At 38.2% G+C, this 27,627-nt stretch overlaps 4 protein-coding genes and 1 long non-coding RNA gene across 9 annotated transcripts; 3 read left to right on the top strand and 2 right to left on the bottom strand.

Moving 5' to 3' along the window:
* Nucleotides 1-726: 726 nt before the first annotated feature.
* Nucleotides 727-3,282, bottom strand: LOC106745652. Of its 2 annotated transcripts, none has more exons than XR_001374540.1 (4): nt 2,742-3,282; nt 1,743-1,937; nt 1,217-1,644; nt 727-1,134 (listed from the first exon to the last, which is right to left on the bottom strand). It is a non-coding gene; the product is annotated as an uncharacterized LOC106745652 (long non-coding RNA). The 2 variants fall into 2 exon arrangements; XR_001374541.1 differs by having other exon boundaries at nt 3,034-3,282.
* Nucleotides 3,283-6,458: 3,176 nt separating this feature from the next.
* Nucleotides 6,459-10,992, top strand: LOC106745653 (cytochrome P450 6k1-like). 2 transcript variants are annotated; one of them, XM_014621459.1, is made up of 7 exons: nt 6,461-7,321; nt 8,359-8,524; nt 8,750-8,893; nt 9,173-9,538; nt 9,751-9,935; nt 10,101-10,389; nt 10,552-10,992. In XM_014621459.1, exons 1-7 carry the CDS (start codon nt 7,295-7,297, stop codon nt 10,737-10,739), a joined length of 1,365 nt encoding a protein of 454 aa, XP_014476945.1. In that variant the 5' UTR covers nt 6,461-7,294; the 3' UTR covers nt 10,740-10,992. The 2 variants fall into 2 exon arrangements, with proteins under 2 accessions (XP_014476943.1, XP_014476945.1); XM_014621457.1 differs by having other exon boundaries at nt 6,459-7,321; nt 8,359-8,893.
* Nucleotides 10,993-14,386: 3,394 nt separating this feature from the next.
* On the top strand, nt 14,387-27,575 carry LOC106745649 (GPI mannosyltransferase 2). Of its 2 annotated transcripts, none has more exons than XM_014621455.1 (3): nt 14,387-14,543; nt 14,652-14,718; nt 25,655-27,575. In XM_014621455.1, the coding sequence occupies exon 3, from the start codon at nt 25,961-25,963 to the stop codon at nt 27,401-27,403; it is 1,443 nt and encodes a 480-aa protein (XP_014476941.1). In that variant the 5' UTR covers nt 14,387-14,543; nt 14,652-14,718; nt 25,655-25,960; the 3' UTR covers nt 27,404-27,575. The 2 variants fall into 2 exon arrangements, with proteins under 2 accessions (XP_014476941.1, XP_014476940.1); XM_014621454.1 differs by having other exon boundaries at nt 14,387-14,560.
* On the bottom strand, nt 15,020-25,658 carry LOC106745647 (dual oxidase 2-like). Of its 2 annotated transcripts, none has more exons than XM_014621451.1 (26): nt 25,436-25,658; nt 25,000-25,359; nt 23,829-24,010; nt 23,510-23,753; nt 22,073-22,300; nt 21,597-21,680; nt 20,745-20,830; nt 20,390-20,668; nt 20,136-20,311; nt 19,914-20,035; nt 19,623-19,817; nt 19,424-19,546; nt 19,172-19,311; nt 18,802-19,062; nt 18,536-18,676; nt 18,294-18,469; nt 17,709-18,226; nt 17,404-17,634; nt 17,184-17,277; nt 16,899-17,109; nt 16,696-16,816; nt 16,374-16,603; nt 16,093-16,251; nt 15,871-16,026; nt 15,390-15,518; nt 15,020-15,204 (listed from the first exon to the last, which is right to left on the bottom strand). In XM_014621451.1, exons 1-26 carry the CDS (start codon nt 25,560-25,562, stop codon nt 15,076-15,078), a joined length of 4,902 nt encoding a protein of 1,633 aa, XP_014476937.1. In that variant the 5' UTR covers nt 25,563-25,658; the 3' UTR covers nt 15,020-15,075. The 2 variants fall into 2 exon arrangements, with proteins under 2 accessions (XP_014476937.1, XP_014476938.1); XM_014621452.1 differs by having other exon boundaries at nt 15,076-15,204; nt 19,436-19,546.
* LOC106745651 (pyruvate dehydrogenase E1 component subunit beta, mitochondrial-like) lies at nt 22,307-23,500 on the top strand. Its single transcript, XM_014621456.1, has one exon. It carries the CDS (start codon nt 22,379-22,381, stop codon nt 23,453-23,455), a length of 1,077 nt encoding a protein of 358 aa, XP_014476942.1. The 5' UTR covers nt 22,307-22,378; the 3' UTR covers nt 23,456-23,500.
* Nucleotides 27,576-27,627: the final 52 nt, after the last annotated feature.

Raw genomic sequence — 27,627 nt, 5'->3', positions numbered from 1 at the left:
GTGGGCTAAACGTTTTTGCCCGCACGGAGATCGATTCGTTTCGAATCTATCAAATTTTTTTTATTAATTTTTTAAATTTATTAATTTTTTTAATGAAAAAAATTATAAAAAAACAAACGGGCATGTTAGATGTTTTTTATTCATTTTTTAAAGAGGAGACGAAGGATGTCAGTTATGTAATAAAAAAAATTTTGAACAATATGTAGCAAAGAATACACGAAGTGTATAGTTGGAATAAAATAAAAAAATTTATTGGAAAATAACTATTTATTTTTTAAAACATTAGATGCGTATTTAATTATTCGCCTTGGAAAATCGTTAATTTCGTGTTCCGCACACGAATACGATTTTTTACATCGTACATTTTTTCGCTTTCGTGCTTTAAGCGTTTATCCACGTAATTTTGAACTATCATAAAAATAATTTTATGATGATGATCAGATAATGGTTCTTGTTCGAAATTGTGTGTGTCATTTTTGAAAACACAAGGTGGTAAAATTTTAAGCGTCTCTGAAACTAAGGAAAAATTAATATTTTTACTTAAAAGTAAGTCCTTATATCGCCTTAAAATTTGTTCTGTATAGTAGCATACTATAAACACATCATCTGAAGCAATATTTAAACCACCCTTATTCTTTAACACTGTCAATTTTGACGCAACTGATACATCATTTTGTAGCAAATTTAAGCACTTGATGCAATGTATTTTTTTTTTATCGAGTACACTACCGCTCCGGCCACATGTCTAATTATGTCGTCCAAATATTCCGATTGAACCTACGTTTCTTCGTGAACATAATCGTGATTAAGCAAGTGACTGTGCTTATGCAAAAAATTCTCAACGGGAAATGAGGGAGCGGTGCGCGAAGATTTGATTTTTTTACTCGCCGGTAGTTTTGTAGTTGTGAGAGAGGAAGTGCAGGCGTTTGTTGAGATATCACTAACGATATCAGATTTCGCGAATAATGGTGCATCAGTTGCGTTCGATATCATTAACGTCTCGTCCTGAGGTATGCAATTAGCTGATGATGGCACTAAAATATTTGTATTGTTTAATAATAGTTTTTTATAACTGTCTTTCAATCTTTTTTTTTCACAGGAATGTCTTCAATAACATCACTTGTTGGACCTTTTCTAAAAAAATTAATACATAAATAAGTTAAAATTTCATAAATACGTCAAATTTTACATTAAATAAACATCAAAGTATTGTTACCTATTACTGTCTTGGTCTTCAACATCAGCGTGTGAAGATATGGATGCATTTAAATCAGACACTGTTTCTTTGATTTGTTCAACTTCTTTGTGTACCATCAACAATGAAGAAGAATCGAGTTCAGTTCCAATTTCTTTTAGATTTTCCTCAACTTACATATTTACACACTCAGACTTTTCTAAGTTTAAGTTGGTCCGTGCATCACAAATTGTTGTGTTATTCTCCACTTGAATATTTGTTTTGATGGAATCCACTGACTTGTTTACAGGAATAGCACCTGGCACCAATCGTCTGACTTTTGTATAGCTATCTGTTTGATGAAATGCATCATCGTTAAAATGATCATTACATATTGTAGCACTTTTTGTGATGGATAAAAGTCCAAATACAGACATCCATTTTGTCTTTGTATATTGTCACTTGGAAACCTGGATTTTGTGAGATAATTGTATAGTTGATAAACAGAAACATAACCAAAATGTTCTCAAACAATATTAATGTCACATTTAATTTATGTTGTACGTACTTGTGAAAACTGCTAGAGTTACCAGGAATGTGGAACTTCTTGCAAACTATGCAAATTATGGGCATCCTGCACGTGTATTATTGAACTTTTATTTTAAAATGTATGATACTAACGTGTAGTTAGTATTACCGCTTTGCCCCTTAAAGCTGCTGTCTGCTCTGTTTTTCTTGTTGCACTTATCCCTCTCCCGCCTACCTAAGGTGGAAGTATATCTATATATGCAGAAACGTACTAAATCGAGTTCAGAAGCTCCAAGGATGTTTCGCTTTCTTTACATCTCGCGTTTCTAAGACACGAAAATATCATTAGAATAAAAGGAAAATAACGCGCGTGCCTAACGACAGCCCAACGACAGCTGACGTTGTCAGCTAATCGCAGATAATCGCCTCTCGCGAGCGACAATATATCGTATATATGATATATATATATGTGTTATATATTATATAACATTATATAACATTATATAACATTATATAACATCATATATATATATATATTATATTTATATTCAACACAGTCTGACGTAGTTAATCTTATTCTATCTTTACGGGTCATTGCGATAAACTTGTTGCCATCTCGAGCGAGAATAATCCAAATTTCATGAGGACGAGAATAAATTATATTACTATTTCATTTTATTTTCTTACCTCTTTCCTTACAATATTGTTATTCCACTTAAATATATATATATATATATATATATATATATATATAACATCATATAACATCATATAACATCATACATATATATATATAAAGTCTATCTTTATAAAATAATTATAATAACACGAAACAGTATCCATACTTCAACACAATCTGACGTAGTTAATCTTATTCTATCTTTACGGGTCATTGCGATAAACTTGTTGCCATCTCGAGCGAGAATAATCCAAATTTCATGAGGACGAGAATAAATTATATTACTATTTCATTTTATTTTCTTGCCTCTTTCCTTACAATATTGTTATTCCACTTCAAAACTATGTAAAACCTTCTCACCTTTCCTCTCGGCTTAATTAGCTGCTAAGCGTGGCGGAGCCGCTGTTGTTACGCATGTCGCGGTCCGTCCAGGATGTCACAATATATTATTATAGTTTTTTATTTTAAATGTATTTCAAGTGGTATCTCAAACCGGCTGCCGTTCTCTGCGTTTTTTTTTCCAAGATGACGTACGTTTATATATATGTAGTTCATATATATATTATGGATACCGATTCGTGTTATCATTATTACTTTAGAAAGGTAGACTTTCAATGTCGGCTGGTTCAATATAGTAGATTGAAAGAAGTACTTTGCCCTTGAAAGAAGAGGGAGGCAGGCTGCAGGGCTGAGATTTCGCACAATATCTGGCATTTGCCGATGTACCACACGGATTTTCTCAGAGATGCGATTTCTCGTGATTGAATGGGTACCGAGGTGACCCTTCACTAAGAACCGCGAAGGTTGAAAAGCAGACCGATACTCAAAGTTTAGAACTGGATCTGACAACTGACGACTTGGGACTCTGAACTTGGAATTCGGAACTGACTGCTTAAAGACGAGATTTTTATTTATAAGCTCGTCCTAGTTTCCCTCTTCTTTCTGCAACTGCAATGGTCAGCATTTTCGAGGGGAATACCAACGGACTTAGTGTTCCACGGTGGTCTTACGTTTACAGAGATAAGACGAGAGACGAATCATGCACATCCGTTCTTACGGAGCGGAAAAATTTAGTTTATCTAAATCGCACATGATATCTAAAAATCGCATAATATAACCCATTTTACACACCGAGCATGATCGGTGGGAAAATAAGGTCAGAAGGCGCGGGATTATCGGATCAATTTTGAATTTTAATACAATAATAGAAATGATGGAAGTTATGAGATTTTCTATAAATGGTAAGTGACGCCGAGACTAGGCTTTCGCGCGCTAATAAGTCACGGAGCCCTCAAGGCTGATCCTTGAAGTGATTCTTATTTTGCTTAAATTTTGGTGGTCAGTCTGCTTAACGATACTTCTGCTATTCGGCGGCAGTGACTGCCGGATCTAATTTAATTGAATTTAATAAGCTCGAAAAGCGGTAAGTAAAAGGTGTGAATTATTTTAATGAAACAAAATATAACAACGATACGGTCGGAACTACAAACTAACTTATAATTGATTTTGGAAGCAGAAACGGTATGATGTCAACAGGCAGCTACCGGGATATTATTAGAATATTACGTCTAATATTCTAAGGATATGCCCAGAATATTACTTAAAATTAAATAATATTACGCGCTTATAGGGACTGTACTTACTTATCATGAATGTGATAATCTCCTTTTCTACAATAATCTCTAAACCTAACGTATAAAATGCGATTAGATATTTTTCAGTTTGAGATTACAGGATTTGAAGATCAGGAAAATTAGGGAAATATTCCGTCTGTTCCACGAAAGAACTATTGTATAATTTATAATTTATATTTATACATTGAAACATTGAGAAAAATTTCCACCGGATAAACGGATTAAATGACTAATCCGATTGTTATTTTTGTTGTCCGACCGACTGATATTTTTATCTAATGAAATGCAGTTACCGATAAAACCTAATCGGAGAATCAACCGCCCTTTGTGTATCCGTTTAATTTCCGTCAGATAAAAAGCACGACTTGATCGATGATATTACGGTGTAATCGGACATTGCATCGTTGTAATTTGATCGGATGAATAAGAAGCGATGACGCAATATTCGATCAAACATTATCTGATGAAAAATGATGACTGCTGACGTTATAATGATATCTGATGAAGTCAATTAGCAAACAGATTGATATCCGGTTTTATATTGAAATCGATCGGGTAATCTCAACGAATGTTGCCAAGGAGTAGAGATATAGGCAACACCGTAAAAGCGTGGCTATTGAATATGCATGATTATTACGTTATTCGGATATCATACGTCATTGAATTTGAAACAATCTCTAGTGAAGTATTTTTGTCGTGGCGTAACTCTCTCGTTTGTTTCATCTTACGATTTTTACAAGAATACAAAGAGAACAGAGAAGATTACACAATGTATGACATATTATAATTACGTCGTATATTAGAAGAGATTGGTGTAGAAGAGGAGGTTATTACATTGCTGATAAGTAAGTTCAGTTCCTATAAGCGCGTAATATTATTTAATTTTAAGTAATATTCTGGGCATATCCTTAGAATATTAGACGTAATATTCTAATAATATTCCGGTAATAGTGTTTAATATTAAGTAATATTTCTGGAATATTAATAAATGATTATATGCCCACTCCTAATAATATTAAAAAAAATAATATTATTTAATGTTATTGTAATATTATATATTTTTTAAGTATTTAACTCTATATATATATATATATNTATATATAGAGAGAGAGAGAGAGAGAGAGAGAGAGAGAGAGATAAAATATATATATTATATATATTTTTAAGTATTTAACTCTATATATATATATATATATATATATAATATATTGTTACGTCCCGAGGTATCCCGGAACTCCCTCCTCCCCCTGTTTTCTATCGCTCTTCTTTTTCGTTCTCCCTTCCCTACATTCTTCTTTCATCCTTGTAGCTGCCTGTTGACACCGTACCGTTTCTGCTTCCAAAATCAATTATAATGTTAGTTTGTAGTCCCGATCGAATATTTGTTTCATTAAAATCTCGTTGTTATATTTCATTAAAATAATTCACACCTTTTACTTACCGCTTTTCGTATGTTGACCATAAACCGTCTATGTTATACGTAAAATTATATATTTCATATAGTCTTTAAAAATATAAACATCTCAGGTCTAAGTTGTAATATATATATTACGAGAGCATATAATAATTCTTTCGTGAAGAATAAGTGGAGAATATTAAGAAGATATATATGTTATCTTCGATCTCTTATGAAATGGACTATTTCTAAGATTTTGTGTAAAAATTTGTAAATTGATTCTTCTTGATTGTTTTGCATTTTCTTTCCTTTTTCTTCCTTTTATTCCTTTTTATAAGGTATTAAGATGCGATTGCCAAACAATATGTAATTCACAAAATATTCCACAGAAATAAAGATTTCTTTGGATTTAATAAAATTTATTCAATCGAAACTTTTTCCGAAAAATATTAAAGAAATTCTTTGTTTCAGTGGAATAATATTTAATACATAATCCTAGATAGAATCTTTTTTGGCGATCATGTTTCGTCACAATGTGATGGCTATATTATAACTTCAACTTAATATCTTTTTAAATATACGTCATTAACATGACACGAGCACAAAATGTAGACAAACAATATGTAAATGTGTTGTGCATGTTCTTGACTTGATTTTGACTAATATTATTAGATGCCACTAGACGTATCATTAGATAAGATATTTTTCTGACATTATTTGAACAACATATTTTGGAGATCATGTTATATCAAGATACGAACACGAATGCTGAACACTACATGATATCATATGCTATCATTTTGCTTTCTGGGATCAAGTAAATTTTTCTCTCATTGGAAGTCCAATATTATTTCGTCTAAATAATACTGTTTTTTCTATCAAACAATATGGTTTACTTTAGTAAAACAACATTTTCTTGATATTTCAACATTAAATTATTATTTCTTATTTTCCTCGTAACCTTTTCGAGTCAAGGACGTTATTTACCATGCAAGTTGTATAAATGTACTTAAACAGAACAGGCAAATAGAACGTAAAACTGAGTACATAATAAGTATTAATTAATTAATCAAATATTAATTAAAGTGTTTATGACAATTATTTATTTTCCTACTAGATTCTTATGTTAAGCTATCTATCGAGGAGTCTAAAGGATATTTTACGTCGCAAATACTCCATCGCCAGTCGATGTGAAGAATGGCAACTACTAATTAGAAAGTGGTATTTTGGGTTGCACTGACGTGTTTCGATCGACAGTTATTGTCACCAAACAGTTAAAAGGAGTTGAGGGGAGCGGCCGAATGTTGTAATTATTCATCGATCATTCAGAACCACTAACTACAGCCAGCCGTGATTTGATATTTTTCTAATGTCAGCCGATCGGTATAGCCAATCTGTGGTCAATAGAGATGTGGTCAATCTCACCCAAAGTTGGACAAATTTCGCAATCGCAACTATTTATTACAATCGCAACTGCATTTTGTAATTAATAGTTGCTATCTTTCGCGACTGCCGACGGGGCATTGTAAAATATTCTTAAGAATAAAATCGCATATTATCTCGCTCATTAATCGCAAGCCATGCCTTATTCTTGTAGTCTCCAGACCACACAGTAATTACGTATTGGAAGTGATATTTAGATATCGTAACATCTACATTCATATTACTTAAAAGGTTGCGGAAATTAACGAAGATAAGTTATCGTTTTGCAAATGAACCGCGAGTGGGAACGATTTTTTCCGTTATAAATGATGTACGGTGATCACAAAGGAATCAAAATAGGTGTGCGTGACAATTGTGTAGGATACAATTTCCTCGGTATCATTCATAGTTAAAACTATAGAACATAAATAATAACATTTAAAGTAACAAAATTGTGGTGCATGTCAGAGTTACGCAATAAAAATTGCGTAAGTAATTTGAGTAATATATATAATAATAATTGATTAATTTGAATAATATATATTAAACATGTACATTGAAATCGAAAAGTGCAAGGGCATGTATTTAAATATATAAATATATATTAAACGTTTGCCTAGCTAGTTTCTCACTTAATACAAAATGAATTGTACAAATACATAATTATACCTTATTTTTTTATGTCTTAGAGGGTAGTATAAGTTGGTGACTTCAATTTCATGGTGTAGTTAATAATTCAAGGTCATTTCTAAGTCAACTTCTTTTTTTTTTTCTTAAATGGAATCATGCTGTTTTTTTTTCACACAAATCAATTTCTCTATTCACTCTGCGTATAAAAGTGCTATAGTGAGATCATGGAAAAGTGAATATTATCGATATATTTTAATTTTCATTCTTCTAGTTTTCAATCTAAAATATGTTTTATATCGATTTGTTTTAACCCCTTGCCATACTTTGACAAGTCTGACTCGTGATGAGAATTTTGGACCAAATCTGTATATCACGTGTCTGGCTCTAATTTCTTATCAAATATGAATATCACGAGTCTGACTTGTTATTGACATTTCGAAACAAACATAAATATCACGTGTTAAACTAGTGGTCTTAATCTCAGATCTAAATCTCGGGTCAAGTATGAGTGTCTCCAATAGTCTTTGTTCCAATATTTTCCCTACTATTCGTGCGCATCACTTAGATTCGGATTCTTCCGAGTTAAATAGTATAGCAAAGGATAAGGAAACTATACAATCTTTTACTAATTACATGATTCCATTAAAACAAGAATCGTGTTGATCTCGAAATGAATCCTTGATCATGAATTATTGACTATGGAACGAAATTAAGGTGTGTGCGTGTGTGTGTGTTTGTCATCAACTTATATATTCTCTCAAACCCTATAACTTTTGTCCGGAACACTTCTCTTTATTTTGCTTTATTTTTTATATATTTCGATTTTTTAAATTAAGTGACTCATCCTATGTTATTATAAATTCAAATTATTAATATAATAAATATATTTTCATAGGATAAAATGGCGATAATTACGAATTACTTGATTTTGGACGGTATCATAGTTGCAACGATGATTGTGGTGACAATGTACCTTTACATGACTCGCAACTTCAACTACTGGAAGAAACGGGGCGTTTTCGAAATACCGCCGGTACCATTTTTCGGCAATTTCGCGAAATGTATGTCTCTAAAAAAGCATCCCGGTTATGTCATAAGAGACATGTATGGACAAATGAAAGAAAAACCTTACATGGGCTTTTATTTATTGGACCAGCCCTGCTTGTTGCTACGCGATCCAGAAGTGATCAAAGACATTTTCGTGAAAGACTTTAATTATTTCTGCGATCGAAGCACTTCGCCAGATTCGCATGATCGTTTAGCCAGCTCCTCGCTCGCATTTATAGATAATCCAGCTTGGAAAGTGTTGAGATCCAAACTGACGCCGTTGTTCACTTCGGGAAAACTGAAGAAAATGTTCGACTTGATGTTGAATTCTGCTAGCAAGCTGGACACGTATTTGGAATCTTTGGGATTAGAGAAATTGGAGGGTATATACTTTTGCCAAAATAAATAATCAAGTATAAAATGTCGAGGTATAACGTCACATAATTCGATTGTGAAATTTCAAAGGTTGAAAAGAGCTATTTGACTTTTACATGCAACTTAACATATTACTTAATGTCAATCGTTGCATCAATTCTATAAAAAATAATTAGCATAATTTCAACATGCATGTCTGTGTTTCTTTGTGACAATAATAATGCAATTAGAGTGCGATTAGAGAACATTGGTTGACTTACAGAATAATTTGACATATTTGCTGGCAGGTGAGGGGCACACGGTAGACGTAAAGGATTTATTTGGTAAATTAGCAACTGACTTTATCGGCAGTATCGTTTTCGGGATCGATATGAAATCCTTAGTCGATACGAACGCAGAGTTCCGAAGAAGGGGTAAAGCGATCTTCGACTTTAAGAGCAACCGAACCTACGAGGTGCTCGCTGTGTTCTTCGTTCCAAAGATAGCTTACTTGGCCGGCATACATTTCTTCGGGAAGAAACTTTCGGAACAGTTACGCGAAGCTTTCTGGAAGTTGATCAAAGATCGCATAGAATCCGGCCAGAAACGGGGCGATCTTATTGATATCCTCCTCGACTTCAAGGAAAATTACGCTAGCGACATGGAAGGCTACGGTAAGCAAAATGCGAGAAATAATAATACCGTTTTTTCTAGTATCAGAAAAAGAAATGTCTCCAATCTCCAAATTTCTCCAATTGTTTCCACTCTCTTGTGCGTCCCAGAGTTGATGATTCCTAGTACAAAAAAATAGAATAATCAACTTGTATCTGACCGGCAATCTTGAGAAATCGCAAGTTTGTAAATTTTAGAAATTTTTAAATTTTAGATCTCAACGGGGATGATCTAGTCGCGCAAACTATGATCTTTTTTACCGGCGGTTTCGAGACCTCTTCGACAGCAATGTCCTTCGCATTGTACGAACTCGCAATGCATCCTGAAATGCAAGACAAACTTAGGAAGGAAATTTTCGACGCGCTCAACAGCTCTGATGGAAAAATCACATACGATATGGTATGTATATATGAATACCGTGTGCTTTGTTTCAATTATCTGACTCCGTCGTCGTTGAGAATAACTTTATTGGGAAATCAAACGAGAATGTTTTCTATGCCGATGTGTGAAATCAATCTTTCCCTTAAAATTAAAACTGATCATATCGTTTCTTCATTGTCGTAGGTAATGACGCTACCATATCTCCATATGGTGGTCTCTGAAGCTTTGAGAAAGTATCCGGTGATGCCGTTTATAGATCGCCGGGCAGTAAAGACATATCAACTGCCAAACTCCGACCTCACTATTAAGAAGGGCACGCGAATTTTCCTCTCGGTATTCGGCCTGCACTGGGATCCTCAATACTTCCCCAATCCTGAGAAATTCGATCCGGAACGATTCAGCGAGGAGAACAAATCAAACATATCGGCTTATACATACTTGCCATTTGGGAAAGGTCCTCGCATGTGTGTAGGTGAGGACTTGAACTTTTCCATATTCACAAAGCATTCACTCCGTTCCCATATTAATTTTTTCTTTGACAGTCGTTTTAATAAAAGCGCTTCGAGCGACAGTGCAAAATGAATAAAATTGCAATTCGAGGTGTGATTCAATTTTTTTGTTGTGTATCCCACAGGTCCTCGTTTGGGACTTTTACAGACGAAACTGGGGATCATGAAAATGTTGTGTCGATATGAGGTGACACCATGCGAGAAAACATTAATACCGATGACGCTTTTCATGACAGCTTCTGTGACGTTACCTAATGATGGTGAACTGTACCTCAATATTCGCAAACTTAAGAAACCTCACATACCATCGTAGAATCTATATTAAATCTGTAGTATCAAATTATTCTCAATTTGAGTGATTTTTAACTATTCTTATGGTTTTATTTAATTATACTGGTAATATTTAATTTAACTAAGATAATGAAGTAAAATAATTTAACTCAAGAAATGTTAAGTTCGACTAATTTATTTTTTACTACGTGCATACATTAATATAACCTTTGTTTTAATAAAAAATAACTCACTACTTCAATTTACTTTTTAATTTCCTAATATCACTAACCTGCAATGTGTTAAAAGTCATTCAAAATTCGGTTAAATTATTACTGTTAGTATTACTATTTTTACCTATTTATTTTATTATATAGTTATTCTGAGTATATGATAGATAATTAAACCTGTATAGTTAATATTTAATAAATTATGTACTAACACATTTTAACACATTTTAAGTATAAATAGGTATCCCTCCTGTCATCGAGGAGTTAAAAGTTGGGCAACCCTCGTTTAGTAACCTCGACTGTCCATTGCAACTGAAAATGCTTTTTATAACTAGTAGTTGTGCCATCTTTCGCAACGAGGCATTGTAAAATGCCCTTAAAGACCAATGATTATTAACCGCTTACTGATTGTTTGTGTTCTTTGAACGCAGCCATTTCGTCTGTTCTTTATAATTGCATTGTTGAACTGGTGCAATAAGTTAAAAAGAATTCACAACTTGACAGAAAAGCAGATAGCAGAAAAGCAGCAACCAATCAAAATTCGCACTGATAGTAAGCAGTAGATAAAGCAAAAATTACTGACTACCAGCGCGAGTTCTGATTGGCTGCTGCCTTTTCTATCAAACTGTGAATTCTCCCTTAGAGCGAGACGAAAGCCGACATGCATAGTCAAATCTTGTATATAAGAACATCTTAAGTTTATTTCAGACGTTGTACGGCTCATTTCATTGGCTATGAAGCATTAGTAGATGAACTTAAACGACTGTAGCCGCCTGATATCAACCTCGTCGTATATTCGATATTTTTATCGCGACACACAGCGTACCGCGTCTCTATGACCTACGCCGGACAAGCTTATGGGTCAAGTCGTGTCGATAAGATCCTCTCTCCTCTCTTTGCTTGCACGACCTGCTTAAAGTATCACGACGATCACTAACGGTATATTTTCATGGATATATGACCACATACACGCTCCACTTGAGTGTAAATGTGCGGAGCACGCAGGAGGCGGCCTGCCGTCCTTTCAAAGACGCTTACTCGGTACTTCCCGGAGAAGCCGTTGCCGTTATATTCTGTACATTTGAAAGTTAAATGGATTTTTGAAACTTCAACTTTGCGATCCGGTGTTACGGAGAATCTTAATTAAGGAGTTCAGTCATGCAAGATCCTCGCTCGATATATTCTCCTGATATGATTCTGTGAAAATTACGCAGCATCCGGAATCTATCGGAGTTTAGTTTGATATTAGGAGAACAAGATCAGCGAGGAAGTTAAGGCGTTGAGTCATGCAAGCTCCACGCTCGCTATATTCTCCTGATACGATTCTGTGAAAATCACACAGCATCCGGAATCTAGCGAAGTTTAGTTTGATATTAGGAGAACAGGATCAGCGAGGAGGTTAAGGCGTTGAGTCATGCAAGCTTCACGCTCGTTATATTCTCCTGATACGATTCTGAGAAAATTACGCAGCGGCCGGAATCTAGCGGAGTTTAATTTGTTATTAGGCGAACAGGATCAGCGAAGTGGTTAAGGCGTTGAGTCATGCAAGCTTCACGCTCGTTATATTCTCCTGATACGATTCTGTGAAAATTACGCAGCGGCCGGAATCTAGCGGAGTTTAATTTGTTATTAGGCGAACAGGATCAGCGAAGTGGTTAAGGCGTTGAGTCATGCAAGCTTCACGCTCGTTATATTCTCCTGATACGATTCTGTGAAAATTACGCAGCGGCCGGAATCTAGCGGAGTTTAATTTGTTATTAGGCGAACAGGATCAGCGAAGTGGTTAAGGCGTTGAGTCATGCAAGCTTCACGCTCGTTATATTCTCCTGATACGATTCTGTGAAAATTACGCAGCGGCCGGAATCTAGCGGAGTTTAATTTGTTATTAGGCGAACAGGATCAGCGAAGTGGTTAAGGCGTTGAGTCATGCAAGCTTCACGCTCGTTATATTCTCCTGATACGATTCTGTGAAAATTACGCAGCGGCCGGAATCTAGCGGAGTTTAATTTGTTATTAGGCGAACAGGATCAGCGAAGTGGTTAAGGCGTTGAGTCATGCAAGCTTCACGCTCGTTATATTCTCCTGATACGATTCTGTGAAAATTACGCAGCGGCCGGAATCTAGCGGAGTTTAATTTGTTATTAGGCGAACAGGATCAGCGAAGTGGTTAAGGCGTTGAGTCATGCAAGCTTCACGCTCGTTATATTCTCCTGATACGATTCTGTGAAAATTACGCAGCGGCCGGAATCTAGCGGAGTTTAATCTGTTATTAGGCAAACAGGATCAACGAGGTGGTTAAGGCGTTGAGTCATGCAAGCTCCACGCTCGTTATATTCTCCTGATACGATTCTGTGAAAATCACACATCATCCGGAATCTAGCGGAGTTTAGTTTGGTATTAGGAGAACAGGATCAGCGAGGAGATTAAGGCGTTGAGTCATGCAAGCTCCACGCTCGTTATATTCTCCTGATACGATTCTGTGAAAATCACACAGCATCCGGAATCTATCGAAGTTTAGTTTGGTATTAGGAGAACAGGATCAGCGAGAAGGTTAAGGTATTAAGTCATGCAAGCTCCACGCTCGTTATATTCTCCTGATACGATTCTGTAAAAATTATACAGCATCCGGAATCTATCGGAGGGAATCTATATTTCGAAAAAAATCTAACGGGGTTTGAAAAAGCAGACATCTATAACATCGTTTATAGTGATTGCGATGACGTGTGCAAATTTTTTCCAACTCAAAATAAACATTACAAAAAAAAACCGTGAAAAATTTGTGAATTTTTCGGAAAAATGGCCTATAACTTTTCCGGCTTACGATTTGGGTAAAATTTTTCAACGGCATTCAAAAGAGGAGGTCAAAATCTATAAGAAATGATGTTTGATAAATTTTCATATGATATTTTCGTTAAAAGATATTAGGTTGAAAGTTTAAAAACAATTTGTGTTATGTGGGAGGAAAAGGGTTAAGACGGTCTTAAATATAAGACCGACTGTGAATACCGGCTAAAGGCTGTGTTCTAAAATTCATTGGCCGTGCTGAAAGAGTATTGATTATGTTACTATAGCCTGTAACTCTCTTTTATCAATGAAAATGCCTTTAAAAGTAGTTTAGGAATCACTTGATTGGCTGAGAAGCCACATTTAAAGAATTTTTATCGAAACGTGTTTATCGATAAGAGATCGAGACTTTCGAATACGGACCTAAAGGTTTTCAGCATTGGCAGTGAATATTGGAACACAGCCATAATATACTTGTCTCACTCTAACTTATTGTCCCAGTTCAGCAGTGCAGATACAAAAAACAAACCAATTGTCTGTCTCATTCTCGTTTCCATCTTCTCCGCCCCCACCAGCGATCCATTCTATTTGGTTTGTTCTTTTTAACTGAATTGGCTGCAATAATTCAAGAAATTTACACACACTGAAGCGTGAGAATCTTGTACGTTTCTATGTACGCTTCATACACTTTTGTGTACGTAACTTTCTTGGTGCGGTTAGTTCAAGTAAAAGGAACGAACCAGTTATCTCTTGTTTCCCATTAGTTTCGTAATCAGACCGTTCAACTTCAACATTCCAATAATTAATTACTCTTTCTACCGTATGGAGAAATGGTAATTAACAATCTCATGTATGTAATTCTGTACACTGCGTATTTATGCCGTCACAACAACGTATCATTAGATTCCAAAAGGTTATTTTACCGTTTTTCATTGATTTAGTATGGAAGAATGGCGGGAATTTTCTGTTGGCATTAACTGTAAAGGCTTACATTCAGGAAAAATTCGCGTGAGTATATGTATCTCTATTAGAAATATATTGTTTTTATAATAAAATTTTATAACTTGTAATCATTGAACTCAAATGAAGAGAAACGTGTTAAACGTTAAATTATTAGAGGAAAAAATTCTCGTTTATACAAAGTTTAAGAAATTTGAACATAAACATAATATAACCATGATAGGTACTTGATAGGTACTTTTATATTGATATTAGGCTATATGCTTATTCAGTGCTATTTTTATTATTTTATATTTACTAAATAAAAAATATCGAAGAAATAGAAATAAGACTAATGCAAAATTGTAAATTAGGATAAAGATAAATGGTTATTAAAAGTGAAATTCTACGATAAATATCATAAACTTAAAAGCTTTTATAAATGTGCTGAAATACTGTATCATTAATTTCCATTAGATTAATTGTTTTGCAAGCTGCATCTACTGCTTGGGTCATTGTTGGTGTACCACAACTAAAAACACCAATCTTGTTTGCCTAAAAGGAAAAATTGCTTCAATATATATTAAATCGCATAAAGATTTAAAAGTATGATGTAGAGTAGAATATAAGTATCACATTTGGTAAAAATATGAATAGAATTTTATAGATGTGATATATTATTTATGCCTTATTAGTATATATACATTTATACATATATATTCTTACATACATATACTTACATCAGAATATAATTTCTGTATAGACAAGAAGAATTGAGAAAATTTCGGGCGTCCAAAATGTGTGACTGCCTTAAGACCAGTAAACAGGGATTTATTTGAAATCTTTTGAAAGTGACGCTCGCAGATATACTGGAAACAGTATTTTATTACATAATCAATGATAATATAGGAAAAAAATAATAGCAATGTAAGCCAGTGTACAGATGTTGGTGCGCAAATCATAAAAGTGAAGAGAAAAAACAAAGAAATTAGAGATTCATAAATATATTCGCAATATCATCAAACGTCTCGGTCCTTAATTCGGACTTTTTTCGAAGTTTTATGATTTGTGCACCAATTTTTGGCTCACATTGCAATTAATTTTTTCTACATTATCACTCATTATTTATTTAGGAGCCCTAATCATATTTTCAAATTGTTTTTATTATATATTTCCTTTAATTCTTTTAAGTCAAATGATAATTGCATTCAGATGTCTTACCAAAAGTATCGTGCGTAGGTCAAATTTTTGATAAAATTGAGTGACGAAGATGTGAATCGATACTATGTTCTTAACGTCGGTTTTCTCGAGCTCCCTCAATATGTCGACCAGCCATTCAAATTGCTTTTGTGTTCTCGTGACCCAAAGAAAATACACCTATAAATGGAGCGATTTTACATATATTCTTCCCTATACATCGTAGTGCTACAGTGACATTACTACCTTCTTGCAACTAAAGTTCACACTATGGTTCGATCTGAAAACAACATCTTTCAGTATGGATGCAAAAGGTGTAACACCTATACCACCACCAACCATAATTGCTACTTCGTATTTATCCCAGTCTTGATGGCCTTCTCCATACGGGCCATCTATGTGAATCTATCAATCGGATGAGAGAAAATAGATAATATTACAATTTTATTTCATTGTATTAAATGTTGCAAAACGTTTTTGGACAAATAAACAAATATACTCCACAATATTACGATTTAAAGGCTTACCACTGGCAAGTTCTCATTAGACATGGTACATAGCTCTAATTTGTCCCTGATATTTGTAGTCCACGGTCCAACTGCTCTTATATGTATACTTAAACTTGTCTCGTGCGGTGCGGAGGATAAAGTAAACGGATGGAACTCGTTTGTTTGCAATGCTGGACACGCCACTCTAATCCACTGGCCAGATTTATATTGAAAATTTAGAGGCTTTGGGAATATTAAACACGTTACACCTGCCGAAACATATCGATATAGCGTGTAGAGATGTAAATAAGATATAAATAAGTAGACAGTATGTGATTCAACTTCGTTGAAGAAAAATTACCCGATGGCAAAATATCCGCTTTAAGTATTGGTATCTCTATTGTCGTCCTGGTCACTGTTACAACTTTATCCAGAATAAACAGGATAGCCGGTCCCAAGAAGAAATAATGGAAATACGGCTCCTGTCACGGCGAAACGAGTAATTTCGTGAGTTGTATCATCGTGAGGACAATTTACACTTTATATAAAAACGTTCGTTTTTACCTGTACTAATCTTCCGCTGCCGTGTAAAACCATAAGTATATAGAAAACTGGATACAGGGAGTGTATGAAGGAGAACCAATGGTAAAATGCCTTGCGCACCATCGGTAACGAACATATAAATATCAATCCAGTCACGATGGTTATAAGTATTCCCGTTATACCTGTCATCGTACCCCAACACCAATAATGGAATTTGGGCAGTTCGTGCGTCCTACAGATACCGATAATTACACATAACGTCCTGTGCATCGTGTGGATGATCAGAATGTTCAGGGAGAAACTTACGCGTGGAAATAATTCCGGAATAAACACGATAGATCGTCGGCAGTCTGCGTGGATATGTGGTAAAAGTTGAAGCCGTGTCCGATAATATGTAACACTAAAAGAGATTCTTGAATAAAATACCTCCTCGAATATACGTGTGAAATCGGCCGGGGTATGATTACGAAGAAATCAAGGTGGTTAAAGACACGATGTTTAACACAGAACAAGAGCATCTTCTCACCGGTAAAGGCCAGCGCCCAACAAGCGATGTACTTGTGCATGTCGATCGCGGAATCGAACGGGATGTAGAATTGCAGAACTGTGGTTCTCAGGAAGGTGATGGTGTTGTGGCACATCATGAGCAGCAGCGTGGAGTAAGTGAACATCATCGCCGACGCCGCGCCTCTCGTCACGGTCAGGCCGTAGCCCAGTATTCGTCTGAGACCGGAATGTTCCCGTTCGATGTAGTAATCTGGAAGAACATCGTCGAATATTCGCGGGCATATCGACAAGATACGACACGCTGAATATCCCAGTAGTACGTACAGTAAATTCGCTCGGCGAATATTCCAAGGAGCAACAGAGTGTACAAACACGCCCAGAATATCTGCATTCTCTTGTTGGCGAGGTACTTCATTATGGGGTACCAGTAATCGTCCGAGTACTTTTTCATTTCCTCGACGATCTTCTCGTCCTTGTCGATGATCTCGCTGTTATTCCGCTCCTCCGTCAGATCCTGCTCGTTCTCGACCTTGCCCTCGATTCTCGACTGCAACTCGCTCGGGTCGGCGTACAGGCTCTCCACCGTTCTCTGCACTTCACCGATGAACGTCGATCTAACCGTGTGCACGCCCGCGTGAAGCTTCCTGTTTCTGCCGTCCGTCTGCACATTGAACTCCAGCTCGGCGTAATTGAACTTATCGTTAAAGTCGCTCAGTATTTGCTGAAAGTCCTGTAGATTAATGGTCTCTTTGTCCGCCATGTCGGCGTGGTACATCATGGATTGCACCAGAGTCTCCAATTCGTCGTCCGTTACGTCAGCATTGACCGTTTCCATAAACGATCTGCAAGTTCCACGTAATAATACCGGGTAGAGCGTCCCGATCACACGTATATGGATAGATGATGTACCTTAACATATTTAAAAATTCCTCTCTCTTCAGTCTTCCCGTACCGTTGATGTCGTACATGTCGAACATCAGCTTTATCTTCTCTTCGGCGGAGCCCTTTAGAAATATCACCAACATATCAACGAACTCCCGGAATGATATAAAACCGTTCCTGTCCTTGTCCACCAGATTAAATATCTGCAAGTACAACCTTCCGAGCAACATGTCACGCGCTCATTGTCAACTTGTCCGGGCGAACGTTACCTTCTTTACGAACTCGGCATCCGGCCTCATGCTCAAGGCTTCCGCAAATTCTATCATAGTCAGCTCGGTGTAAATCACTTCTCTCGCCACCGTCGAGTCTATCTGTAATATTTCCTCCTCCCTATGCGCGATATGAAACGCCTAGAGGAAGTCATTACATGTATATTTATTTATACTTATCTTTCGACAGTTCTTTCGTACGTTGTGTCGAAGTAAATCCTTCACTTGAAGATTTTTTTTTTTTTAATAAACAAAGAAGAACATGCCTGTGAGAACACAACACGGAAGAACATCTCTAATTTCTTTTGACGGTGCTTCTTAGTTATCGCTTGCTTGAGCAACATCGCGAGCGTGACGTTGGTCGTTTGCACCGAGCATACATTCCCGACTGTTGCAATTTCTGACATAAATCTGTCGAACGCCTTCATAAACGCGCTTCTCAAATATTCGGAGTCGAACTTCAGCACCAAGTCGTAACTGTGATGTACGCGAATCAATATGTAATGGTTGTCGGTTGCGCAGTAAATCTGGTGGAGGAAACGACGTATTTTAGTATACTCATCACATTTAGCACATTTATTACGAGAGAATGCGTTGTTAAATGCGGGTGGAATTATGTGTGATAAACAAATGTACCATAACGTTGCTGTTGGATGGAAACTCCACTGCGCGTATCAAATGTCCCAATTGATTTTTCACCTCCAACTGTTGAGACCTAACATTTGGTGTTATTAACACATGTCTCAGCGAAGACTTCGGCTCTTGCCATTCTCTAGCTATTTAAGTATAAAGAGTTATTAATACGCTATATAAGCGGAATCTTTGTTTTTTTTATACGATATATGTATATTATGTACATCCCATGTGTTATGCGATGTACGTATATACCTGGAAATTTACCAGTAAATATGCTATCTACGTTATCAAAGTGATTCACTTCTCTGCTACTCTTCTCTGTCCTCGGTCCTTTCTCCTTGAACTGTATCTTGTAAAAGATTATCGCAACAATACCTGTGCCAATGTTAACGTCAAGTAATATAGAATTTACACAATTACAATGTATTAATAATGACGATGACGAATTTACCGCAGAAAAATGTTGTCATGCCTAGAAATGTAAGAATGTAGGACGCGCTGCTTTTTGAAAAATAGTCGTAAGTTCCAGGCCGTGTACAATTTTCGACGATACTAGCATTTATCTGATCAGCGTGAAAGCAAGGAGTAACACACGTGCCTGCCTTAATAACGTTATTTCTTTTACAGTTAGGATGCATCTCGCCCTCTGAAAGGATGATAGTACACATTTAGCGGTTAATCTTCAGTTATCGTCAGGCGAATTTAAATTACCGTATAAAAAAAAATACGCTTTTGTTCGTACCACTTGTAGGAACTCGAAAAGGATTCTTCGGAATATCGTTCCACTCCATATCAGTGACGCACATCAACAGATCGTAAATCGATAATTGGTCTATTCTTTTAATTTCATTCAAGGTAAAGAGTCTACGAGTAAAGACGTGCCAAAGCATTGCGTCGATAAATATAAATATGAGCATTGATGTGTAGAGCGCGGTGGAAATCGCTGCTATGCGTGATTACATACCCGTTATCTAGATTTTTGTACCAGAATCTATCACCATCGCGTATTCTCTGAAATTGATCGCTGATGATCGCTTGGAATAATTCACCGGGCCCGTCACCGGTCTCCAGTATTCCACCTACCCAGATGTCCACGTTGTCGAAGGAGTTATTGTACAAATCGAGGAAATTGTCCTTGATCTTAAACAAAGTGCAGGTGTCTTTTATACAGTCGTTGTTACGGCGGATTAAGAGTTCTTGAATTGTACAATGGTGTACCTTTTGGGGCAGACGAGCGGGAAAATGGGATATATTGTTGACCGTGTGTAAACCATACGCGCGACGAGCGCTGTTGTAATCCGGCACGCCATGATCACGTCCTCGTTGAATGTTAAGCGCCATTAAATCCCTTCTTGAAAATTCCAACGGACCGAACAAACTGCCTCGCAGATCCTCAACGATTTTATGATCTTCTTCTTCGCACAGTTGGATAGCCATTCCCATTAATAATTTATCCACGTTGATGGGTATCTTCGTTTTGTTGGCAAATAGAGAATTCTAAACGACGATTTTCGCCGTATATTAATCGCTCATCGATATACCTTGAATACCGTCGGTGTAATCGCCAAAATACCTGTGACATCCAGTAATTGTTGCATGTTCTGATCGGAAACGGCGCCAGGGAACAATCGACTCTCCCATAGTTACGGAGGTATACACCTATATTAATTGTTACTATTACTATGTTTATCAATACCGATTATTGCGCGACGTTACGCACAGAATGAGCCAATGATTGTAGTACAACCGTGGAGGGGATGATTTTTCTTGTAAAAATAAGTCTGTAGTGAATCTTTCATTGGCTAAAATCACTGAAGTATTAGACAGAAGAGTTAAGTATCCATTAAAAATTAGTAAATACTTACTGATTATCGGTAGAATATTGTTTTACCAATTCAACTTAAGAGTGTACATTTTCGATTAATTTTTTTTCAAGAGAATTCATCCCTTTTCCAATTTTATCACAATTACTAGTCCATCTTGTCAAGTTTATTTTATGTCACCTTATGATTGAACAAAAAGAAAGCTACAGTGCAAATGTGTATTAACCCTTTGCACTCCAGCCTAGTAATGCATAGAGGCTATTAGTTCCAAGTACATACCTATGATGTAGAAGAAAAATAGAGTCGTTTCAATAAAACAAAATTTTTATTTCTTAGCTATTTTATAACAAAACATATTCTAACTTATATTATAAAAGAAAAACATAAATTTTAGGACTTAAAATTTCTTAAAGTGCCGAGGCNAAAGGGAAAAAAAAAAAAAAAAAAAAAAAAGACGAGTAAAAGCAAATAGGCCATGAAGATAAAAAATTAATATCGCTTTCACAAAACGTCTTTGCCTGACGTCGGTGCGGTTGTGTTTGAAATTATGTCTACGTAACATAGCGTTAGTTAATCGGACGTTGTACGTGTTATTTATTTACCTGGTGGAACTAAAGTGTGTCCAAAGCGGAAAGCAGCCGATTGGAAGAACTGATCTATCTGCGGGTCGATATTAGGGTTGTAACCTTTCAACGGGGAGAAAATCAAACGTGAATGACACGCAAATTACGAGTAACCCGAGAGTCGATAATGCATCTCAAAACGTAGTGAGAATGACAAAGGTGAGCGAATTTACTAGAATATTTATAATTTCATTAGCTAACACTAGAGCTGAACGAAAATATCGATCCGGTTCCGATCCACTAAAATATTTAATAAAGGTTTCGGTTTCGGTTTTCTGGACAATGAAAGTATTGGTAAAATTAAAATTACGGTTTTTCTTCAGTTCCGGTTTTATAGGCTTTATAAAATCTCGATACGGTCGAGTCCAATACCTAAATAAATTTGCTCACTTTCGTGATTCTCCCTACGCTTTGAGATACACAATTGATCGCCCCGAATCGTATCTATCTCTCACCTTTATATTTAGAAAGACTCTTTCCCAACCACGAAGGCAACCATTCATCGACAACAATACGTTGCTGGGTCGCTATCACCCACTTACGTGCCTCATTGTAAATCTTGTCGCTCGACCAGGTCGGATTGTGACGCTTGATATGCTTCGCCAGGAAATTGTGCCACCGGAACCACACTACACCGAAGGTCAGTAGGAACGGGTTCTCGTTCCCTCGCGGATTTCCTAACTCTGCAACATACATACGTGTCGTTAACAACATCGGACTCACTCTCTCTCGGCATCATCGATTCATTCGCGTTATCGAGGATGTATCTTCTCCGAGCGTTGGGAGACGAAGCGATATTGCGGGCGCGCCGCATCTTTGTCGAGCTGCCGCGCCGATCGATCACGAAGATGTCGGTGCGGCAAGCGTTGAATGAGGCGCTCGACGAGGAATTGGCCCGGGACGAGAACGTATTCATATTAGGGGAGGAAGTAGCGCAGTTTGACGGCGCTTACAAGATAACGCGCGGCCTTTGGAAGAAATACGGCGACAAGAGATTGATCGACACACCGATAACCGAGGCTGGATTCTGCGGCATAGCCGTAGGCGCGGCGCTCATGGGCTTACGGCCGATATGCGAGTTCATGACCTTCAATTTCTCCATGCAAGCCATCGACCGCGTGGTCAACGGCGCCGCGAAGAATCTTTACATGAGCGCCGGAAGATTTCCGGTCCCCGTCGTGTTCCGCGGGCCGAACGGCAACTCCAAGGGTCTGGCCGCGCAGCACTCCCAGTGCTTCGCCGCGTGGTACATGAGCGTGCCCGGGCTCAAGGTCGTGTCGCCATCGACCAGCGAGGATTACAGGGGCTGCCTGAAAGCTGCTGTGAGAGACCCCGACCCGGTGGTGATGCTGGAGAGCGAGTTGCTTTACCCCGTCGAGTTCCCCGTATCCGACGAGGCCCTGGACAAGAACTACGAGATACCCTTCGGCAAGGCCAAGGTGGAGAAAGCCGGCAAGCACATCACCTTGGTGACGCACGGCCAGGCGTACGTGTTCACGCTTCAGGCAGCCGAGACACTGGCCGGGCAAGGGATCGAGGCGGAAGTGGTGAACCTGCGCTCCCTGAGACCCCTGGACTGGGACACCATCTTCAAGTCGATCGGCAAGACGCACAGGCTGATGACCGTCGAGCTGGGCTGGCCTCGTTGCGGCGTCGGCTCCGAAATCGTCGCTACGGTGATGGAAAATCCGGTGTTCTTCCAGTTGGACGCGCCCGCGATCCGGTGCACCGGAATCGACGTCCCGATGCCGTATTCGGAACCGATCGAGAACGAGTGCACTCCGAAGGATCACAACATAGTCGAATATGCTAAGCGCGTTTGCGGCATGAAATTTTAACTCCCGCGTAATCCGCGTTTGTGCTCGTCGACGCAAATAAAGTCTCTTACTCACTGAAGTATCTGCTGACTTTCTCGGTGTAGTGCCGCGAAACGTATAACTGATGGTGAGCGGGCGGCGGCGGATTCGCCATCGGTAATCTCACGCTGTTGTACTCGGGATACGAGCCGGAGGGCGAGGATGCGAGTTCACCGGCCGGGTGCACGGTCCCGTTGGCATACGTCCTCAGAACGTCCGACCACGCCTTAGACGTACCGTAGATCAGCCCGCCGTCCAAGTACGGCGTGATCTCGTTCAGCTACGACATCGTATCCATGTATTTAGGAGTTAGGAAAGATCAGCGGCTCGTTCTTCCAAAGTGTGCATTCTGTACCTGTTGACGTGGATTGTTCGGCGAATGACCCGTCCGTTGATCGTACCGTGTACGTAAAACAGGCATTTTCGTGTGCCCCGGGTAAAGATTATACGTGTGATTTTCCGGAATGTCTATGTTGAAATACTCGGGTGGGCACGCTGGTCTCTGGGCATCTAAAATTTCCTCTACCACTTGTTGACCTGCGGATCAAGCGTTTTAAGCTGTTTCGCACGATATCGTAGTTCTCTCTCGTATCCGGAATGAAATTAAAATGATTAAAAATATAGGTTCATATATATACATATATTAATATATGATACGTACTGGTAAGTACGAAATGAATAAATATTAAGAATGAGAGTTATATATAACAACGACAATACATAACAATAATAACGAAATGAATAAGTATTAAGAGTGAGAGTTATATATAACAATAATGTTATATTCTCAAATTTTTTTTATATTAATAATTTTTTAATAAACAATAACCGAGACAGCTAAAACCCTCTGAAAGTTATTCAGGAGGGTGACTTCTGTAATATATATCAAAGTCAAAATCAGAGAAGGTGGATCCCCTTTTGTAAAGGTTTACATGAAGTTGGCCTTCATGTGACTTTGGCGTCTCCACATGGAAAAGAATCAGACAAGAATAAAACCCCTTTAAAATCACTTAACCTTTGTCTAAACAATTTTCCTACAAAATCGATATTTATTACATTATTTTAGATAGCGATTTCAAATGACCCACTCTATATATACACACAAACTTTCTGTAGAGGAAATTTTTCTTATAACGAACTCGATCATCTGCGCTACATCGGATCAGCGCACATTAAAAGCTGCTATACATGAAGCTATTGTTTCAATGTAGTGCGAGTTCGCCATCGAGATCGAATTCGCCATTATATATACTGAGAAGTAAACGCGCGCGACAGATTACGTTCTATATTTGATCAATAAAATTCTTCGTCGGTTTATCTTGTTTACATTTGCATCCAAGTGAAAATGATATGACTTTAAAAATAGTTCCATATAAGATATCTCAACGTAAGAAGAAATATCTTTGGGGGTCTAAATATGGGGACCTTAAAAGCAATCGAAAAAATTACTATAAAAAAAAATCCCTCTCCACGATATTCCTCTTTCGAAACTTATATATATATATATATATAATTTTCTCACGCACCGAAAAACACAAGTAAAGCGTTTCTTCCCGTTCTTGATTTCGTTCCAATATCCCCACTCAGCAACCTGTCGCTCAACTCCAGTGGGTTTGGTCTATTAGAACCCGACGGTTTGTACACTCCGTCTTCATAAGTTGCCGGCACTTTCCTCAGCAAGTGGGTGTCGACGGCACCTAACTCTGTTTTAGCGACGTTATTGTACCATCCATCGTAACCAGGATACTCCTCCGCGGGGCGAAACGGTGCGCATTTACTCAATAGAGGAGGCTTTCCTTGGTCGCTCCAGCATCCAGTGAACAACCAATCTGTTAATCGCGTGTTAAACTCGTCTCCGGCCAATCTTTTCTCCGGCTTCTTAGAAACTGAAAGAAACAAACACGCGTGTTTTCAGTGCAAATACGACAGGTTCGTTTACACCAGATTCAAGCATAAACGTACGATCCGGGCCCACCGGAGGTATCGTCGTTGGCGGATGTGTCGTCAATTGCAATTTTGTGGTGGCGTGTTGTGCAGCAAGCAAGGAGAGATTAATCGCGATAACGAGTAGATTTAGCGCGGAATGCATGTTGCGTCCGTTACGTTGCCGCCGTCACATCGATTTGCGGGGAGAATAACGTATGAACCGTGTGTATCACATATAAAAATTGTCTGTTTCAGCGCTACCACCGGATTTCACTCGCTGACAGAGCTGCAACAATTTCTACTGATGAGGGAATATCATTCGCACGAGCGGTTTGCGTTCCTTCTACTTCCTTCCTCGTGTGATAAGGGCGCACAGGAAGCCACCGAATGCGTGAATCACCGGTTATATTATTAGAGCATGAACAGATTGATCGCACACGCCCGTTTCATAATTTCTCACCAGGATAACCGTGGCCGCTACATTATATACACACATATATATACATATTATCTGCGATTATACTTGGTGGAAAAATTAAGCGAGCGCAAGGCGAGCGCAAAATGTACACGCCGAGGAAAAAAGTCCTTTGGTTCGCGGTCGTTAGTAGAATCGCGATATTTATACTGCAAGTCATTTTTAACGCATTAACACCCGATCATCACGCAGACGCGTTTAAAAGACCCTCCGATCCGACGGAGAAAGTTTCCCCGTGGGATCGGGTGGCGTATTTTTCACTCGACGGTCTTACGCGCTGGGACGGCGAGTATTTCTTACACGTCGCGAGGTACGGCTACACTTACGAGAATACCCTCGCTTTTTATCCCCTGTATCCGGGCATGATCCGCGTTGTCGGGGTAGTTCTGCTGAAGGTATTCTCCCCCGCGCTGAATATTCCGAGCGCGTTGATGCTGGCCGCGGCGCTCATTAATCTCACGTGTTTCGCAAAGTCCGCAATTATCCTTTACGATCTCACCGAGAGCGTCTTTGAGGATAACATTACGGCTTACAAAGCGGCGATACTTTACTGCATAAATCCGGCCGGCATATTCTTCACGGCCGTATACTCGGAAGCGATGTTCGCGTATTTCACGTTCCACACCATGCTCGGGAGCGTGAGACGCACGGCCACTATTTATTTCCCGCTGGCTCTGTCGACCCTGGTCAGGTCGAACGGTATCGTCAACGTCGGCTTTCCCGTATACTTCGGGCTGAAGAATCTTTGCAGTTCCACGCCGCTACGGAAGCGTAATATCCTGTCGACCGTCCGGCATATTTTAAAACCGATGACGTTAAACGATTATTTCGCCGCGCTGAGCACGCTGATTATATCGATGTCGCCGTTTCTCCTTCTACAGATATACAACTACGCGAAATTTTGCGGCCCCGCCGACGCGTCACTGCCGGCGCACATCTTGCGATACGCCGCGGAGAACGATCTCGTTCTATCGGGGAATGCGGCCTGGTGCAACGCCAGTGTGCCCCTGGCGTACTCGTACGTGCAGAGGAGGTATTGGAACGTCGGCTTCCTGAGGTACTATCGATTCAAGCAGATGCCGAATTTCATCCTGGCCTTCCCGGTGCTGCTGATTATGTTGCACTGCGTGAAGGAATTCCTCCACGAACATAAGGACGAATTGTACTCGCTCGGATTGTTCGACGGCAAAGCGAAAGGCGCCGTGAAGAAGTATCCATTGAATATGTTCGTCTTCGTGGCGCACGGACTATTTCTCACGATATCTTGCTTATTCTTCGTGCATATTCAAGTCAGCACACGCTTGTTAGCTTCCGCGAGTCCTTTGATATATTGGTACTGCGCGTTGATTATGTCGCATAAAGGTGTCGACTCACAGTACGAAATCGGCGAGAACATGCGCTCCAAATGGAAGGTATTCTTTTTATCGCAGGAAAGGTATACGCTGCAGGATAAACTGGTGCTGTCTTATTTCATAGGGTATACGATCGTAGGATGTTTTATGTTTTCGAATTTCCTGCCATGGACTTGATACGTTACATTCTATATGCTTTGTTACTAAAATGAATATTTCCGACACATTCTCGTTGAAACTCGTATATATAATGAAAATATCGAAATAAAATGTATAATCGCAAAAATAGGAATAGTTTATAAATACTAATTTTTCTTTAGAATCTTTCAAAGGAAAGATATGTTTGTTTTTAGAAAAATATCTATTTTTATTTTTATGTAACATATATGTTGAAATGCATG

Source organism: Dinoponera quadriceps, unplaced genomic scaffold, assembly GCF_001313825.1.
Source record: "Dinoponera quadriceps isolate SergipeBrazil2010 unplaced genomic scaffold, ASM131382v1 scaffold1813, whole genome shotgun sequence".
NCBI classification, from domain to species: Eukaryota; Metazoa; Arthropoda; class Insecta; order Hymenoptera; family Formicidae; genus Dinoponera; species Dinoponera quadriceps.
The sequence above is the reverse complement of the archived record's forward strand: the minus strand, read 5'-3'. Positions and strand labels throughout refer to the sequence as shown.